Raw genomic sequence first — 16,687 nt, 5'->3', positions numbered from 1 at the left:
TGGGCTTCTCAGAAAGGGTGTGAGAATTAAGCAAGAGAACAGATATGAAGTGCTTGCAGTGCATGGTTCATTTTAACAACATGTTGCTGACTTGTATGTGTCAGATGCTTTACAGGGATTCATACATTTAATCTGTACGATATCCCTATGAGAGAAGTACTGCTCTGTCTACCTTAGATGGGGAAAATTAGGCTCAGAGAAGTTAAGTAACTTCTCCAAGGTTACAGAGCCTATTCATGAGAAGGCAGGAGTTTGAACCCAGTCAAACTGACTCCAAAGTCCACATTCCTTCTTAGGCACTTAAGAGTCAGTTCCTTTCTTTTCTCTCTGTTGATGCTGGCTGGCACGTGAACTAGCTAGAGGAATTCAGCACAGAGGAAGCAGCTAATCTCTAACACAGCTGCTGCTGCTGCTGCTGCTGCTAAGTCGCTTCAGTCGTGTCCGACTCTGTGCGACCCCAAACACAGCTACTCAGACCAATTAAATTCAGCACTATTAAAATAGGGTTTCCAAGAATGGAAGGAAGAAAAATCTGCCAACTTCCTATTCACTCTCTTCTACCAGTTGTCCTAAACTAGATACTGCCGTAGTCCAAGTGGGAGCAGGTTATGATGATGGTAACTCTCCTTAGGTCATGCTTGAATCTAGGGTAGGTAGCAGAATCTTTGGGCAGCATCCAGAGAAAATTAAGCAAATCTTTCAATTGGGGCTCAATCTTCTTACAGTCTCCCATCCCCCCCCCCCATCCCTCCACCTCAACAACTCCTGTGGATGAGAAACCTAGCCCAGTCCTCACCAATCCATCAGCCTCCAGAGTTGTGACAGGAGAAGCAGAGACTGAATTCCCACTGGCTTATTTTCTTCTAAGACCTCTCAGAAAAATGGGAGCCTAATTACTGGCTTAAATTTCTTTATGCCATCAAAGGAAATAAAATTGAGAAATATTTTTCATACAACTGGGTTTTCTTGATGAGCACAAAGTCGCTTCTAACTCATTTACTATAGACAGCACATTTTAATAGAAAACAGCATTCTTCGGGCATGCCCCATCATTCTGTTTAGCTCTTCTTTCTCTTCCCCGCAATTCTACCTCCTTACCTCTACCATAAATGACTATATGAACTCCACCTCTCCACCTCCAGCACACCTTCCACTTTTCTGACAGTTCTCTTTCTAAAAAGCAGATCTGACTGCACCATTCCTCTGCCATAATACCCCCAATGACTTCCTGATACTTACAGGATAGAGGCCACGTTCATTAGTCTGGCATCCTAAGTGGTTCCCAATTGTTTCCTATCTTCTTTACCAGCTTTATCTGGCTCCACCTCCTGTCCACAAACCCAGCTCCAGCCATGTAAAACTTCTCTGAGTCCTAATCCTATACTTGGTGAACTCCTATTTATTCATCAAAGTCAAAGTGATAGTGAAAGTGAAATCACTCAGTCGTGTCCAACTCTTTGCAACCCCATGGAATGTAGCCTACCAGGCTTCTCCATCCATGAAATTTTCCAGGCAAGAATGCTGGAGTGGGTTGCCATTTCCTTCTCCAGGAGATCTTCCCAACCCAAAGATTGAACCCAGGTCTCCCGCATTGTAGGCGGACGGACGCTTTACCATCTGAGCCACCAGGGAAGTCCTTATTCATCAAAGTCCACCGCTAAATGTCACTTCCCTAGCTGAGGCTTCCCTGGAGGAATTTGTTGTTTTTCCTCTGTGTTCTCACAGCACCCTGGCCAGGTGCCTCTGACAACTCCACTAGTTCATATTACACTTCAGTTACTGACCAGTCTCTCCCCCTGACTAGAGAGGAAGCCTCCCAGGAAACAGGGCAGCTGTATCATTCATCTCGATATCAACAAGACTGGCTCAGTGCTTGTTTGAGGGGGAAAAAATATCACTATTGAATGTTTAACCTGGCAAAAAATTCCTATTTTAAAGGGACTTAAAGGGCTATTAGGAATCACTTCTTGTGGAGAGAGATGAGGACCTACTGGGTGATGGATGTAACTTTGGAAAAAGAGCAGAACTTCAACAGCAAAAGCTGAGGAAGGTGTTTTATATGGAAACAAGAACAAGAGAAAAGACCCACAAATAGGAAAGCATAGGGGCATGTTGGGGCTTTTCTGGAGGCTCAGATGGTAAAGAATCTGCCTGCAATGTGGAAAGACTCTGCCTGCAATGCGTGAGACCTGGGTTTGATTCCTGGGTTGGGAACATCCCTTGGAGAAGGGTACAGCTACTCACTCCAGTATTCCATCCTGGAGAATTCTATGGGCTAAGAGCCAGACATGACTGAACGACTTTCATTTCACAGGGGCGTGGTGAGGAGTGAAAAGTCAATAATGATATATATATATATATTTTTATTGCTTGTCGATCGTGCTTGGCACTGTGCTAATAAGGACATTTCATAATCAACCCTTAATTTTCACAACAGCCTTGACAGGTAAGTAATTTAGGCTTAGAGAGTTTAAATAATTTGCCCAAGTCCTACACCTGAAGAGGGGGAATGAGATTCAAAAGGCATCTGATAGATTCCAGGACTGAGCTCTCAACTGTCCCACAGTCCTGTAGAGCTAGTTGTAGTTAATGACCCAGCTTGATTTCTTTGATTTACTCTCTTCTCTGCTGGAAACTTTCCACATGCAAGGTCAATTTTTGTGTCTATATTACAGGTGCACTGAAATTTTAAATTTACCTTCTGCAGCTCGGAGATTGTTCAATGAAAAAGGAAAGGAAATCTTCACCCTAAAAGAACTTCAAAAAGATGAACTGGTAAAAACATGACCATGAAACTAGGAATATTATTATACTGGTACTATTAAAAGAAAAATATTTTTCGATATAAGACTTCAAGCACCATCTTTTCCTCCTATTTTTTTTCTCACAATTATCTTAATTCAGCAAACATCAGAAAGTACTACAAATAGCTTATTGTTGCGTGCTTTCTATGTGTCAGGCATGATTTTCAGGGCTGTATATGACAGAACTCATTTAATGCTCATCACAACCACCTTATAAATAAATGAAGGCAGAAAGTGGAGAGAACCAAATTATTACCCACTTGTGAATTCTGCCCTGCTCTTTTAAGGAGGTAAATTCTATGTTGTTTTCAAAATGTGTTTTTTAAACAATTTCTTCCTAAATGATAATTTCACCTTTTCAGGGAAAAAACAAAAAACAAAAAAAACCCCTCATATCTAGTTTCTCACACACTATTTGAGTGCTTGGGTTTCCCAAGTGGCTCACTGGTAAAGACTCTGCGTGCCAATGCAGGAGACAAGGGTTTGATCCCTGGGTCTGGAGGATCCCCTGGGAGAAGGAAATGACAACCCACTCCAGTATTCTTGCCTGGAGAATCCCATGGATGGAGGAGCCTGGTGGGCTACAGTCCATGTGGACACAAAAGAGTCGGACACAACTTAGTGACGAAACATTTCAACAACAACAATTTGAGTGATTGAAGAATGCTAAGGAGTGAAAGGACTTTAGCTGCCCAGCCTTTTCTCCCACTTATGGAATTTGAAGTATCAGCTTGAGAAGAAAACCCACTTTGATGGATGCCTGAAATTCTGTGAACAGAGAACCAAGCTTGTACCAAATTGTTAGAACTTGACTCAGGCTCTGAATGTCAAGACCCCTTGAAAGAGTTTTAAGCGCCAGTACCATTGACTAATATTAGAGGCAGAATGGAGGAGCGGAGAGCCTCTGTTCTTGGAGCTTGCTAGATTGTGTTTTGAATCCTGACTCTATCCCTGCCAGGTGTCTTGTTTGTTTCCAATATTTTTGGTTTTGCTGCTGTGCTTATTCACTGTGTTGTTTTGGAAAGAATTTAAGGATGATGCAATAAAGCATACGATGCAAAAAGATAAATCTAAAGATAAGTCATTGAGGCCACCAGGGCAGAGGGAGCCGGAGTGAAAGGAGAATGAGATGGAGTTAGGAGTGATTGTTAAAAGATCCAGCACATTTGCTAGAAATGAATCTGTCCAACTGTTCTGAGACACCGACGTGGAGATTGAAACTTCATGAACAGTCACATGATTAAGTATGTCTGTGAGAGAAGAAAAACCTTGTTTATCAGAAAGAAGATATTTTTCAGGAAACTTCCCCCTGGGTTGACATAGAAAGTATGCATGATCAGCAAGTGACCTCAAAAAAGGCAGAATTGAGTTTCTTTTTTTTTTCTTTTTTTACCAAGTCTTTCTCAATATATTACTCTATTTTTTTCTCACTTCAATGAAATATGTATTTATTTAAGGACATTTAAAAAGTACACATAAGCAAAAAGTAAAAGTATCATCCATCATCTCAGCATCTAGAAATGTTCAATAACAGTTTGATGCATATACTACAAGTTCATTCATACCAGTGGTTGTTGGAGTTTTTTTGTGAACTGACGCTTCCTAATATTTACAGGCCATATGGAATCTATTGAAATATCAACTTTGCCTCTGTAGCACAAAAGCAGTCACAGATATGCAAATGAGTGGGCATAGCTGTGTTCCAATAAAACTTTATTTACAAGAGCAGGCTGTGAGCAAGATTTGGACCTCAGCCCTCCCAATAGCTCAGATGGTAAATAATCTGCCTGTAATGCAGGAGACCCAGCTTCGATCCCTGGGTCAGAAAGATTCCCTGGAGAAGGCAATGGCAACCCACTCCAGTATTCTTGCCTGGAGAATTCCATGGACAGTCCATGGAGTTACAAAGAGTCGGACACAACTGAGCAACTTTCATTCATTCATTCATTCCCAGGTTGTGTGAGTGGTAAAGAACCAACCTGCCAATGAGGAAGACATAAGAAATGTGGCTTTGATCCCTAGGTCAGGAAGATCCCTTGGAAAAGGAAATGGCAAACCGACCCAGTATTCTTGCCTGGAGAATCCCATGGATAGAGGAGTGTGGCAGGCTACAGTCCATGGGGTCACAAAGAGTCAGACAAGACTGAAGTGACTTAGCACAACATAGTTTACAAACCCCTGATTTATACCTATTTATCCTCCCCCACATCCCTCCCTTCCTTCTTTTCTTTATCTCCTTTATTTTTTCTACAACTTCTTATTAATATTTTGAATTAAGGGTTCATAGAGATTCATAGGAAGTTGCAAAGATATATGGAGAAGTACTTCTTTTAGTACAAAACCTATAGATCCATCAATTTTGTTGCATTTATCGATAGATTGGGCCTTTTTATCACTGAGCATTATTCCTTTTATCACTGAGTATGGGGCCATAATTTGTTTCACCGTATTTCACTTATTATAGGATGTTTTGATTGTTTCCAGTCTGGGATGTAATGATGCTGCCATGAGCAATTGTATGAGATTAGAGACTTATTTCTTTGGTAGGTGTATGTTTCATGTGGTGAACATTGGATCAATCCTGACCTGTCCATTGCTCAGCAAAAGAAGCAAATCTTCCTAAGGAACCTAGCATCAGATATTTCTAAAATTCAAATCTTCTGCAGTATGCATAAGATAGAGGGTAAGTATTGGAATTATTTACCTTCTCTCTCTCTCTCTCTCTCTCTCTCTCTCTCTCTCTATATATATATATATATATATATATATATATATATACACAAACACAGCCAAAAAAAAAAAACCCTTGATGATATGGCTTTTTAGAAAGAAATTTGCTTGTTTAAACAGATTATATTTCACCCCTGCATCTTACTATTTAGTGTTAGGCTAATTTTTATATTTAAGAGTTGCAATTTTAATTCACACTGTACTTTGAATGTACAAAGAAAGCATACTTTACTTTGTCTTTAACAAATTGGGCCTTCTTTGTGAACCCCAGGTACACCCCCAACAAGGAAAACTTTAAATGTACTATTGGGTTTACATTTGTCCCATCCATTTAATTAAATCGGCCCTTTAGGGAAGGCTTTCAGTTGTCCCAGTTTCCAGACTCTCACTTTAGTTCTTCTCTAGGATGGAAGGAAGGAACTTGGGGGTGCAGATCCTCTTGCTTTCTGGGCCCTGCTGGCTGAAGTCCATGGCTGGGTGACAGTGCCATTCTTCTGGCCCAGACAATGCTTTGGATGGGGTAGTGCTTCCTACCTGGCTCCACCTCTCCTATGCTCTCTGCAGGCTGGTTGTGGCTGGGTAGCTGTCTCTGCAAACCTTGCCACAAAACCTCTCGACCCCTGGCTGGCAGCCACTTCTGCAAAGCTCCCCCGCATGGCTGTCAGTAAATCCTGGGTCATGGCTGCACGTCCCAGAAACCAGATCCAGCTTCACATAGATTGAAAGGGAGAGGAGAGCTCAAGAGGCAACTCATCACCGTGTCCTGAACAATGGGCGGTGTCCTTGGTGTTTCCTCACCTAGCTCAGACGCCTGTGGGAGGCAATCCTGACACCCAGGGCTGGTTGTCCACCTTTGTCTGTGTTCCACCACAGGTTCCCTCAGGCCCAGAAATGGCAGGGTTCCTCCAGCTCAACTCTGAGATTAAAACTGTGATGAGTTAAATGGGAGCTAAAGGCCTTTAGAAAAAAAAAAAAATCCCAAATCATAACAGTGTCATCCTGACCTGCGTGGCCATAGTCTTGTGCTTGAATGTCAAAACTGAATTTGTACTTACGCTTTCCTCTTGTAATGTTGCTCATTTCCTCATGGTCTTCCATCTTGCCTGAAGGATACCCCAGGACCAGGACAAAGATCCTAAACATAGAAAGGAAAAAGAGAACATTCATTAATAAAATTTAATATAGTATCTTATTGTATATATTGAACACCATATATTACACTTTCATGTGTCTCTCAAGGCATTGGGAACTTTCACTGAGGTGTCTGGGATCCCAGAGAATGATCTAAAGGCATATGTCTAGATAATGTAACCCATTTGAATAGTTACAATTTACAATAGCTAGCTCATTTTTGGAAAGACCTATTTTTAGCACTTCTGACTGAAAATATCTTGAGAGGAAAGAATCTACAAAAATTAAATTAAGTGAAATTCAATTTATTAGTTTAAAGAGCAGCTATCAATTACACTTAGAATGTATTCTCTTAGATACAACAGATGGAAAGTTTCTGCGTTTTTATTTTAACAAGTGTTTTCAAAATCCTAAAGCTCTGAGATCATAACTAATATGTCCTTGCAATTTGTGCATTTTTGTTTAGCTCTTGTTTTAGAAGTCCAAAGTGACATTGTGTCTGGAGCCAAGCTTGCTGTGAGGAAACCAATTTTTGGAAAAGAGAAGCAAATTATAGAACCAGAGGAAAAGCAAATGCAAAAAAATGCTTTAACATCAGAAAATGCTTCCAGTGAAATTCTGTAAGTAATCAGTGTGGCCAGAAAAGCTACCTGTTCCTATTTGAACCTAGCTCATTAGCTCAGTAACGGTGCAGAGCCCATGCAGGGAACCCACGTCAAGTTTGTGAAACTAATGGCATTTGAAGAGCTGGTATTTAATTAGTTTCCTGGCAAAAGGATAGAGCTGGAGCTTCAGTTTTCAACCATCACAATGATCTACATCCAATAATTCTGTTATGATGCTACTATTTTTTTAAATTTATTTTTTATTGAGGGATAATTGCTTTATAGAATTTTGTTGTTTTATGTCAAACCTCCACATGAATCCACCATGGGTATACATATATCCCCTCTCTTTTGAACCTCCCTCCCATCTCTCTCCAATCCCACCCCTCTAGGTTGATACAGAGCCCCTATTTGAGTTTCTTAGCCATACAGCAAATTCCCATTGGCTATCTATTTTACATGTGGTAATATAAAAAATTCCCATTGGCTATCTATTTTATATGTGGTAATGTAAGTTTCCATGTTACTCTCTCCATACATCTTACCCTCTCCTCCCCTCTCCCCATATCCATAAGTCTGTTCTCTATGTCTGTTTCTCCACTGCTGCCCTGTAAGGAAATTCTTCAGTACCATTTTTCTAGATTCCATATATATGCGTTAGAATACAATATTTCTCTTTCTCTTTCTGACTTACTTCATAAGTTCTAGGTTCATCCACCGCATTAGAACTGACTCAAAGGCATTCCTTTTTATGGCTGAGTAATATTCCATTGTGTATATGTACCGTAACTTCTTTATCCATTCATCTGTTGATGGACATCTAAGTTGCTTCCATGTTCTAGCTATTGTAAATGGTGCTGCAATGAACAATGGGATACATGTGTCTTTTTCAATTTTGGTTTCTTCAGGGTATATGCCTAGGAGTGGGATTGCTGGGTCATATGGTGGCTTTATTCCTAGTATTTTAAGGAATCTCCATACTGTCTTCCATAGTAACTGCATCAATTTACATTCCCACCAACAGTGCAAGAACATTCCCTTTTCTCCACACCCCCTGCAGCATTTATTGTTTGCAAACTTTTTGATGATGGCCATTCTGACTGGTATGAGGTGATATCTGATTGTTGTTTTGGTTTCCATTTCTCTAATAATGAGCCATGTTGAGCATCTATTCATGTGTCTGTTAGCCATCTCTATGTTGTCTTTGGAGAAATATCTTTTTAGGTCTTTTTCCCACTTTTTGATTGGGTTGTTTGTTTTTCTGGTATTGAGTTGTATGAGCTGCTTGTATATTTTGGAAATTAATCCTTTGTCAGTTGTTTCATATGCTATTATTTTCTCCCATTCTGAGGGTTGTCTTTTCACCTTGCTTATAGTTTCCTTTGCTGTGCAAATCTTTTTAGTTTAATCAGGTCCCACTTGTTTACTTTTGTTTTTATTTCCATTACTCTAGGAGGTGGGTCATAAAGGATCTTTCTTTGATTTATGTCACCAAGTGTTCTGTGTATGTTTTCCTCTAAGAGTTTTATAGTTTCTGATCTTATGTTTAGGTCTTTAATTCATTTTGAGTTTATCTTTGTGTATGGTATTAGGAAATGTTCTAATTTCATTCTTTTACATGTAGCTGTCTGGTTTTCCCACACCATTTATTGAAGAGGCTGTCTTTGCCCCATTGTATATTCTTGCCTCCTTTGTCAAATATAAGGTACCCAAAGGGAGCATGGGTTTATTTCTGGGCTTTCTGTCTTGTTCCATTGGTCTGTTTCTGTTTTTGTGCCAGTACCATACTGTCTTGATAACTATAGCTTTGTAGTATAATCTGAAGTCAGAAAGGTTGATTCCTCCAGCTCCATTCTTCTTTCTCAGGACTGCTTTGGCTATTTGTGGTCTTTTGTGTTTCCATATGAATTGTAAAATTTTTTGTCCTAGTTCTGTGAAAAATGTCATTGGTAATTTGATAGGGATCACATTGAATCTGTAGATTGTGTTTGGTAATATAGTCATTTTCACAATATTGATTCTTCCTACCCAGGAACATGGAATATCTCTCCATCTGTTTATGTCATCTTTGATTTCTTTCATCAGTGTCTTATACTTTTCTGTGTACAGTTCTTTTGTCTCCTTAGGTAAGTTTATTCCTAGATATTTAATTCTTTTTGTTGCAACAGTGAATGGGATTGATTCCTTAATTTCTCTTTCTGATTTTTCATTGTTAGTATATAGAGATGCAAATGATTTCTGTGTATTCATTTTGTATCCTGCAACTTTGTTAAATCATTGATTAGCTCTAGTAATTTTCGATACTATCTTTAGGGTTTTCTATGTACAGTATCATGTCATCTGCAATTAGAGCTTTATTTCTTCTTTTCCAATCTGGATTACTTTTATGTCTTTTTCTTCTCTGATTGCTGTAACTAGGATTTCCAGAACTATGTTGAATAATAGTGGGGAAAGTGGGCACCCTTGTCTTGTTCTTGATCTTAGGGGGCATGCTTTCAGTTTTTCACTATTGAGAATAATGTTTGCTGTAGGCATATCATGTATGCCCTTTATCAAGTTGAGGTAGGTTCCTTCTATGCCCATTTTTTGAAGATTTTTAATAATGAAGCAGTGCTGAAATTATGAACAACCCAATTACAAGCACTGAAATTGAAGCTGTGATAAAAAATCTCCCAAAAAACAAAAGCCCAGGACCAGATGGCTTCACGAGAGAGTGCTATCAAACATTAGAGAAGAGATAATGCCTATCCTTCTAAAACTCTTTCAAAAAATTCCAGAGGAAGGAACACTTCCAAACCCATTTTATGAGGCTATCATCACCCTGATACCAAAACCAGACAAAGACAACACAGAAAAAGAAAACTACAGGCAGTATCACTGATGGACATAGATGCAAAAATCCTCAACAAAATTTTAAATTCAGCAACATATCAAAAAGCTCATACACCATGATCAAGTTGTGTTTATTCCAGGGATGCAAGGATTCTTCAACATACACAAATCAATCAGTGTGATATACCATATTAACAAATTGAAAGATAAAAACCATATGATAATCTCAAATAGATGCAGAAATTGATGCTACTATTTTTTTAAAGACTAGAATCTTAGAACTGGGGATGTTTATTTGAGGAGTTCATCATGTTTTGTTTCCATCAGCTTGGACTTTAGGAACAATCATGTTTCTTCCTTACTGGAGATTCCAGCTGAACATATGTTAATGTAAGTTACCATCCTGGATTGCTGGAATAGCTTTCTGGTTGGTTTCTATCTCCATAATCTCCTCCTTCCAATTCACCTTGAAGTTTCATCTGTGGACAATCATCTTTCTAAAGCACAATCCTTTTTATACAGTTCTTCAATGGCTACCTACTGCACACAGAAAATAATGTTTAGTCTGCAATTCCAAGCCCTTCTGACCCTCTTCCAGACCAGTGGTAACCCTCATTCATGCCCACATGCCCATCTCCTCCCCATTCTTTTTCTTTTCGCCATGTGAACTCCAAGCTTCAGCTCAGCAGCTGCAAGCTGTCAGCTAAACATTGCCTGCTCCACTGACGCACTGCTGTAGGCCTGACCACATACTCATTTCTCTCCAACTGAGGCACCTTGATTTGCCCCATCCTCATTGGTGGAAGGATTCTTTATCATTGAAATCAATCATGACAATGATTGTGCTAGCAATGTACTTATCAGATCCTTATCCTCTCCCTCACCAACACCTACCAACTTGGGAATTCCTTGAGGGCAGAAACTGTCACATGTGTTCTGCGAAGACCAGGGAAACTGACTTTTGTCATCATTTAAGGAATAAATGAAGGAATCATTGAATGAGTTTCCAAATTATGAAACCAGAAATAGCTGGTCAATTACCATTGTAGTAATTGAGAATTAATTTATACATCATCGTTACCCATTGTTTTAAGAGATTGTTTCTATCCTCATGTATAAGAATATTAACTTTTATGTCAGTAAGCAAACTTCCTCATTTTAGTGGGTAATTCATCTGGTCCTACATCCTGACACTAAAAAGGCACCAGAAAGGAAAGCCTTTCACAGAGAGAGTGATTTGACTCATATGATATCTTGCTCAGTCATTAGGGAATGGGCCACAAACTTTCCTAACATCCCCTCTTGTTCTTCTAAAGAATGTATCATCTAGCCTCTGAGTAATTATACTGTACTTTGGAAAAATAAACAGAAAATAAGAAAAAAAAAAGTGATATCTTTGAGAGCAAAGATTCTTGTTCTGATTCATAGATTTCATCAAGGCCTGAAATCCTTGATCTAAAAGTGGTTGAGTCCATTCGACAAACGCAATGCAGAAGCATCGTAACTATACCTAGTAATATTGCACTGTGTATTTGAAAGTCATTAAGGGAGCAGATCTTAAAGTTATTACAAGAAAAACAATTTGTAACTATCTGCAGGGATGGATGTTAACTACATGTATTTGTGGCGATCATTTCACAATATATACTAATATTAAATCATTATGTTGCACACCTGAAACTAAGATAGTGTTATATGTTATACCTCAGGTTAAAAAAAAATGATGTAGAAATGTCCTGTACATTGTACGTCTCTTCATGAGTACTCCTAGTTGATAGGGAGATCACTGTTTCACAAGGCAGCCCATTTTAATGTTGAAATAATGATTTAGAGTGTCTCTGTTCTATGGGTTCACCTGTTTAAAGTATTTGGAACTCATTGTCATTAATTTGGGTTGTATCTTTTCCAGGCTAACTTTCACTTGTTCTTTGAACCATTTCTGATCACTCGAACCCCTTTCATCTTATATTAAGCAAACACAAAATTTCCCTAGACTTTCTTACATACGTTTGTATGGAGATTTTCACATATTTAAGAAAGAGGAGGAATAATTTAAGGAGGGACATCTGTAAAGCAAGAGGCTAGAACATAAATCTGGAAGGAACACTTTTGATAGTTCAGTTTGGTAAAAAGATTTCTGATAAGAATGATAAGAAACAAAATGGAAAAGAAATTCTGAGGGCACTAACCTCTGCATTGATGCTTTGTGGAAGAAAAGGCCTTCGGAGCCTGGAGTTTGAAAGGAATTTTCTCATTTCCTCAGGGCCTTGTATCCAGGCCCTGGTCACTTCCTAAGCCTTAATGTATGACCTTTCCCTTCACTTAGTATATGCCTGTCACGCTAGTTTCTTTCTGTTCCTCAATGAGCCATGTATGTTCTTGCCTTGGAGCCTTTCCACTTGTTCTCGAGTGTTCTCCCCTCAGGTCTTCACATGGCTGGCTCCTTCCCATTGTCCAAGTCCCAACTCTAGCATCATTTCTCAGAGGAGCCTTCTCTGACTCCATTGCTAAAGTAGGTCCTACCCCACCCTACCCAATTTCTATCACAATTTCTTGTTTTATTCTACCCGTAACACTTAAATTGCTTATTTATTCATTTATTTGTCTATTATCTCTCCTCTTCCCACTAGAATGTTAGCCCCATGAGACTTTTTCACTCTCCTTTTTCACTTTGATCAAGAGGCTCTTTAGTTCTTCTTCACTTTCTGCCTTAAGGGTGGTGTCTTCTGCATATCTGAGGTTATTGATACTTCTCCCAGCAATCTTGAATCCAGCTTGTGCTTCATCCAGCCTGGCATTTCACATGATGTACTCTGCATATAAGTTAAATAAGCAGGGTGACAATGTACAGCCTTGGCATACTCCTTTCTCGATTTGGAACCAGTCTGTTGTTCCATGTCCGGTTCTAACTAGCGGACATAAATGAATCAATAAAGCAAGATGTTTGTTTAGGTGTCTGTTTTAATGGCTGTTCTAAAATTGACTGTACTGTACTTCATTTGCTTGGAAGCTGAAGAGCATACAGACTGCCCAAGTTAGAAGATAAAACATCTCAACTTGGAGGAAAAATCTTGTTTACACCTTGCTGACTGTGTTAAAACTGACTTTATTTTTGTTGTTGGTCTATTTTCATCAAACAGATCAAATTGGTGGGAAAGCTGCATTTTCTATTTTCAACACAAGATGGCACTATTTCTCTTTAATTGTTAATGAGATATTTCTGCTGAAGTTCTGAATGAGGCAGTTGTTACCCACCGATTTCATATCCACATGTAATACTTTTGCTACATTTGAAAAGTGTATGGCCTGCTCTTCTAAAGCAGGACTTGTCCCTGGAGACTTGGGTACTTTGATACTGCTTGCAGTTACATCAAATTACCACACGCACCTTGGCGACCACAACTTCCCCCAGAGAACTTTGTTTACACTTATGCACAGAGTACTGAAGTATGCGAGCTGCTTTGCCTGTAAATGTATCCTGCCTTCAGCAGAGCGGTCCTCAGATTGTATCATGATCCCACGCAAGCAACTCTACCCTGAACTGTGCCTGGGAACTTGATACACTCACATCTGCATGGTGGCTGTGTGTCTGTTCACGATTTCATCTAAATAAGAAGCCAGGAGGCCCACTCTGTTATTCAGACTATGACTATTTAAGTGTTTTTGTATATTATTCTCTATCAAAACCTGGCATGTTTGTGCTGGTGCTATTTGAGTCTCTCTAGATTTTTCCACTGAGAGGAAAAGTTAATTAAGATTCCTTAACATTGCCTACTGAGTAAATTGTATGAAACCTAGTAATCTAGGCTGTCTGTTTCAGACAGAATTATGCCACATTTATGGAGTAGGCAAGAGTCTCATTACCTGTTTGTTATGAATTTCGAAAACTATTGAGTAGTCCTAATCTTATTTTTGAAATATAATGCATATGGCCCCATTTTTTCCTGAGTAAATATGACAAAGATGAATGCTGTTTATTATGTGATTGAGAAATTTTATTGGTAGCTTTGTATTAAAATTCTAAATTGTGTGTTAGTAGGATGTGACTTTGCAATGTTAGGAACCATTATGGAAATATGATTTCCAGATCCTCTAACATCCTTTAGGATACAATCAGACTGCACCTCAGAGAACATCCTGTGAGTATAAATCAGAATTCTCAGACCTCTGTTTACTTCTCAACCTTGATAGAGATTCACATGCAAGAGCCCATCTCAGAATGAAGGCTTGTCACACACTTCTCAGGTATGCCTGGCAGGAACCTTCTCATAACTTTGATGAGACTGACAGTCTTCCAAAGAAAATGGAAGACGAGCTCTTTGAAAACATGGAACCGGAGAAGAAATACAGGTAAAAAATTGTAAGGTTCCTGTTAAATATTTCTACCTGGTCTTGGGGTCACTCACTTTATTCCTGAAGACTTAGTCGCTGTTAGTCGCTCTCTACACCACACACACATTTCTGTGTTTATTGTGATTTTGACTGAAGTATTTACAGGTACAGGTGGGAAGTACCTTCTCGCTTTAGGTGCATAGTGTAATTTCTTGTTCACTTGTGTGTTTTCTTTTAAAAGGTAAGCCCCCCCATCTTTGCCTCCTGAGAACTTAGGACAGAGCCTGTATTTTAGTGAAATGAGTATGTGAATGAACTTATGAATAAGCATGTAAAATGTCTTACATGCTTTAAGAAATTAGTAAAATGCAATTTCTTGCCTTTTAATTTTATTTTTTTCTCTGGTCAATGTCCAGTGAAATGACAGAAATCTATAGTACTTTTTATTATTCCATAATCTTTATGTATTTACTTAACATTACAGAAATTTGCATAAATTTAACAGTTTCAGCACTTCAATGCTTAGCATTGGTCCATGCACAAAGTAGGGACTTAATAGACATTTATAAATTAATTGCTAATGCATTGTTATGTTTGATAGATTTATTAAGTCTGTCTAATGCCTTAAGAGATATTTAAGTAAGACATTCTTTTAACTTGTTAGCATATCCTCATTTTGGTTTATAATATTCTATGAGCTGTTAGGGAAGATGAAAAAAGCTTGGAGAATGGGATTCTATTTGCCAGGGATTCTGTAGACAGAGGATAGAAATGATCATCATTTGTACAGAACTCCTCTGTTTCTCTCTGTTTTGATTTCTATTTGCCCTGTTCTGCCTCCTACTTCCTTTTCTTTTTAAATGATCTAAAATGATTTTTCTTTGCTGATGAATTTCTCATATTCTCTTGGATAAACATATACTCCTATTACAAAAGAAACTCAGAATTCTACTTTTTACATCAGCTTGACAATGCAAAGCAAATGGCTTCGCTGCTCTCCTGATGATGTTCCCCATTACAAGTGAATTTGGTTCACGGCAGGTCTCTCGCCAACAGAACTTGCAATCTGCAGCACATCAGAACACAGGACATTTTTCTGCCACTAATGGGATTTTCTTTATCTCAGCCATTCTCCAAAACAGAGCAAATTGCAGAAACTTTGCCACCAGCAGTTTGAATACAGAGATGGGCAAATTATAAGCTACGCTGCTCCTCATCTAGTCTTGGGGGTGCGAGGCCCCAACCTGCGCTCAGGCGTGGAGGTGGTTTTGGTGGAGAAAAAAGCAGATGATAGTCATCAACGCTGGATGCGCAAGGAAGACAGCAGGTAAACCCATCATATTTGGGCGTTAATATATCAAGAGGTGAATGGGAGCCAAAGAGATCCAGCATGGTCGCCATAGAGCAGGCAGGGGTATATTTGAGGACTTTGGATTTTCTTTTTAATGTAGCCAATGATTTTTTTCTTAACCTACTCAAGGAAGAAAAAGTGAAATCAAATGTAAGTGCTCAGTAGTCTACACGCAACCCATCCACTCTGGATTCAGATAAGGAACGTGAAGCCTGACCTATTGGGTTCATAGTTTTAATGAGCCAAGGTCAAGAGAAAACTAGGTGCTTGTCTAATTGATTTTATGATTTGAAAACATCATAAAATCAAGTAAGAATTCTAAAAAGTCCTATTTTAAAAACTGTGAGGTACTTTTCATTAACAGAGTCTCCTGTACCTCCTCACATGCATGCCCTCCCTCCCTTCCACCACTTCCATCAGATAACTGACTGATGTGGCTTCTACTCACACAGTGAAATTGAACTGAATTCTTGCCCTAATCAAATATATCAACCAAGTGCCATGACTGGCCCTTGTATGGATCTAGCTTGAAGCTTACCACTGTCAGAAAGGTTATTTCCTAGACAATCAGAAGAAATTTAAAACAGTCTGGGTAGCATGTGATATTAAAGAAGGCTTTAATTTTGTAGGGTGTCATAATAGTTTAGTGGTTATGTTCTTTAAAAAAAAGTCCTGATCACTTGGATGTACATTGTAGTATTTACAGATAAAACTGAAAGCTCAGATTTGTTTTAGAATATTCTAGCAAAGCAAAAATTTTTAAAGTGGGCAAGGGGCAGTGGATGAAACAGGAATAGCAGAATGTTGATAACTGTTGAGTCTGTGGTGGTTCTTTTACATTTCTCTCTGGTTTTGTGCATACTTGAACATTTCTTTAGCAAGAGAGAGAACAACTCCTTGGT

At 38.9% G+C, this 16,687-nt stretch overlaps 1 protein-coding gene across 1 annotated transcript in view; it reads left to right on the top strand.

Annotated features, from left to right (window-relative positions):
- DCDC1 (doublecortin domain containing 1) overlaps positions 1-16,687 on the top strand; it is a 482,101-nt gene that overhangs the window by 402,601 nt on the left and 62,813 nt on the right. The window contains exons 23-27 of the mRNA XM_069554647.1: positions 2,676-2,775; positions 5,352-5,487; positions 7,132-7,285; positions 14,294-14,452; positions 15,561-15,761. Coding sequence (XP_069410748.1) covers positions 2,676-2,775; positions 5,352-5,487; positions 7,132-7,285; positions 14,294-14,452; positions 15,561-15,761 — 750 coding nt within the window. The remainder of the gene's footprint in view (positions 1-2,675; positions 2,776-5,351; positions 5,488-7,131; positions 7,286-14,293; positions 14,453-15,560; positions 15,762-16,687) is intronic.

Source organism: Ovis canadensis, chromosome 15 (assembly GCF_042477335.2).
Source record: "Ovis canadensis isolate MfBH-ARS-UI-01 breed Bighorn chromosome 15, ARS-UI_OviCan_v2, whole genome shotgun sequence".
Lineage (NCBI taxonomy): Eukaryota > Metazoa > Chordata > Mammalia > Artiodactyla > Bovidae > Ovis > Ovis canadensis.
Note: the sequence above shows the minus strand (reverse complement) of the source record. Positions and strands in the feature narration are given on the sequence as shown.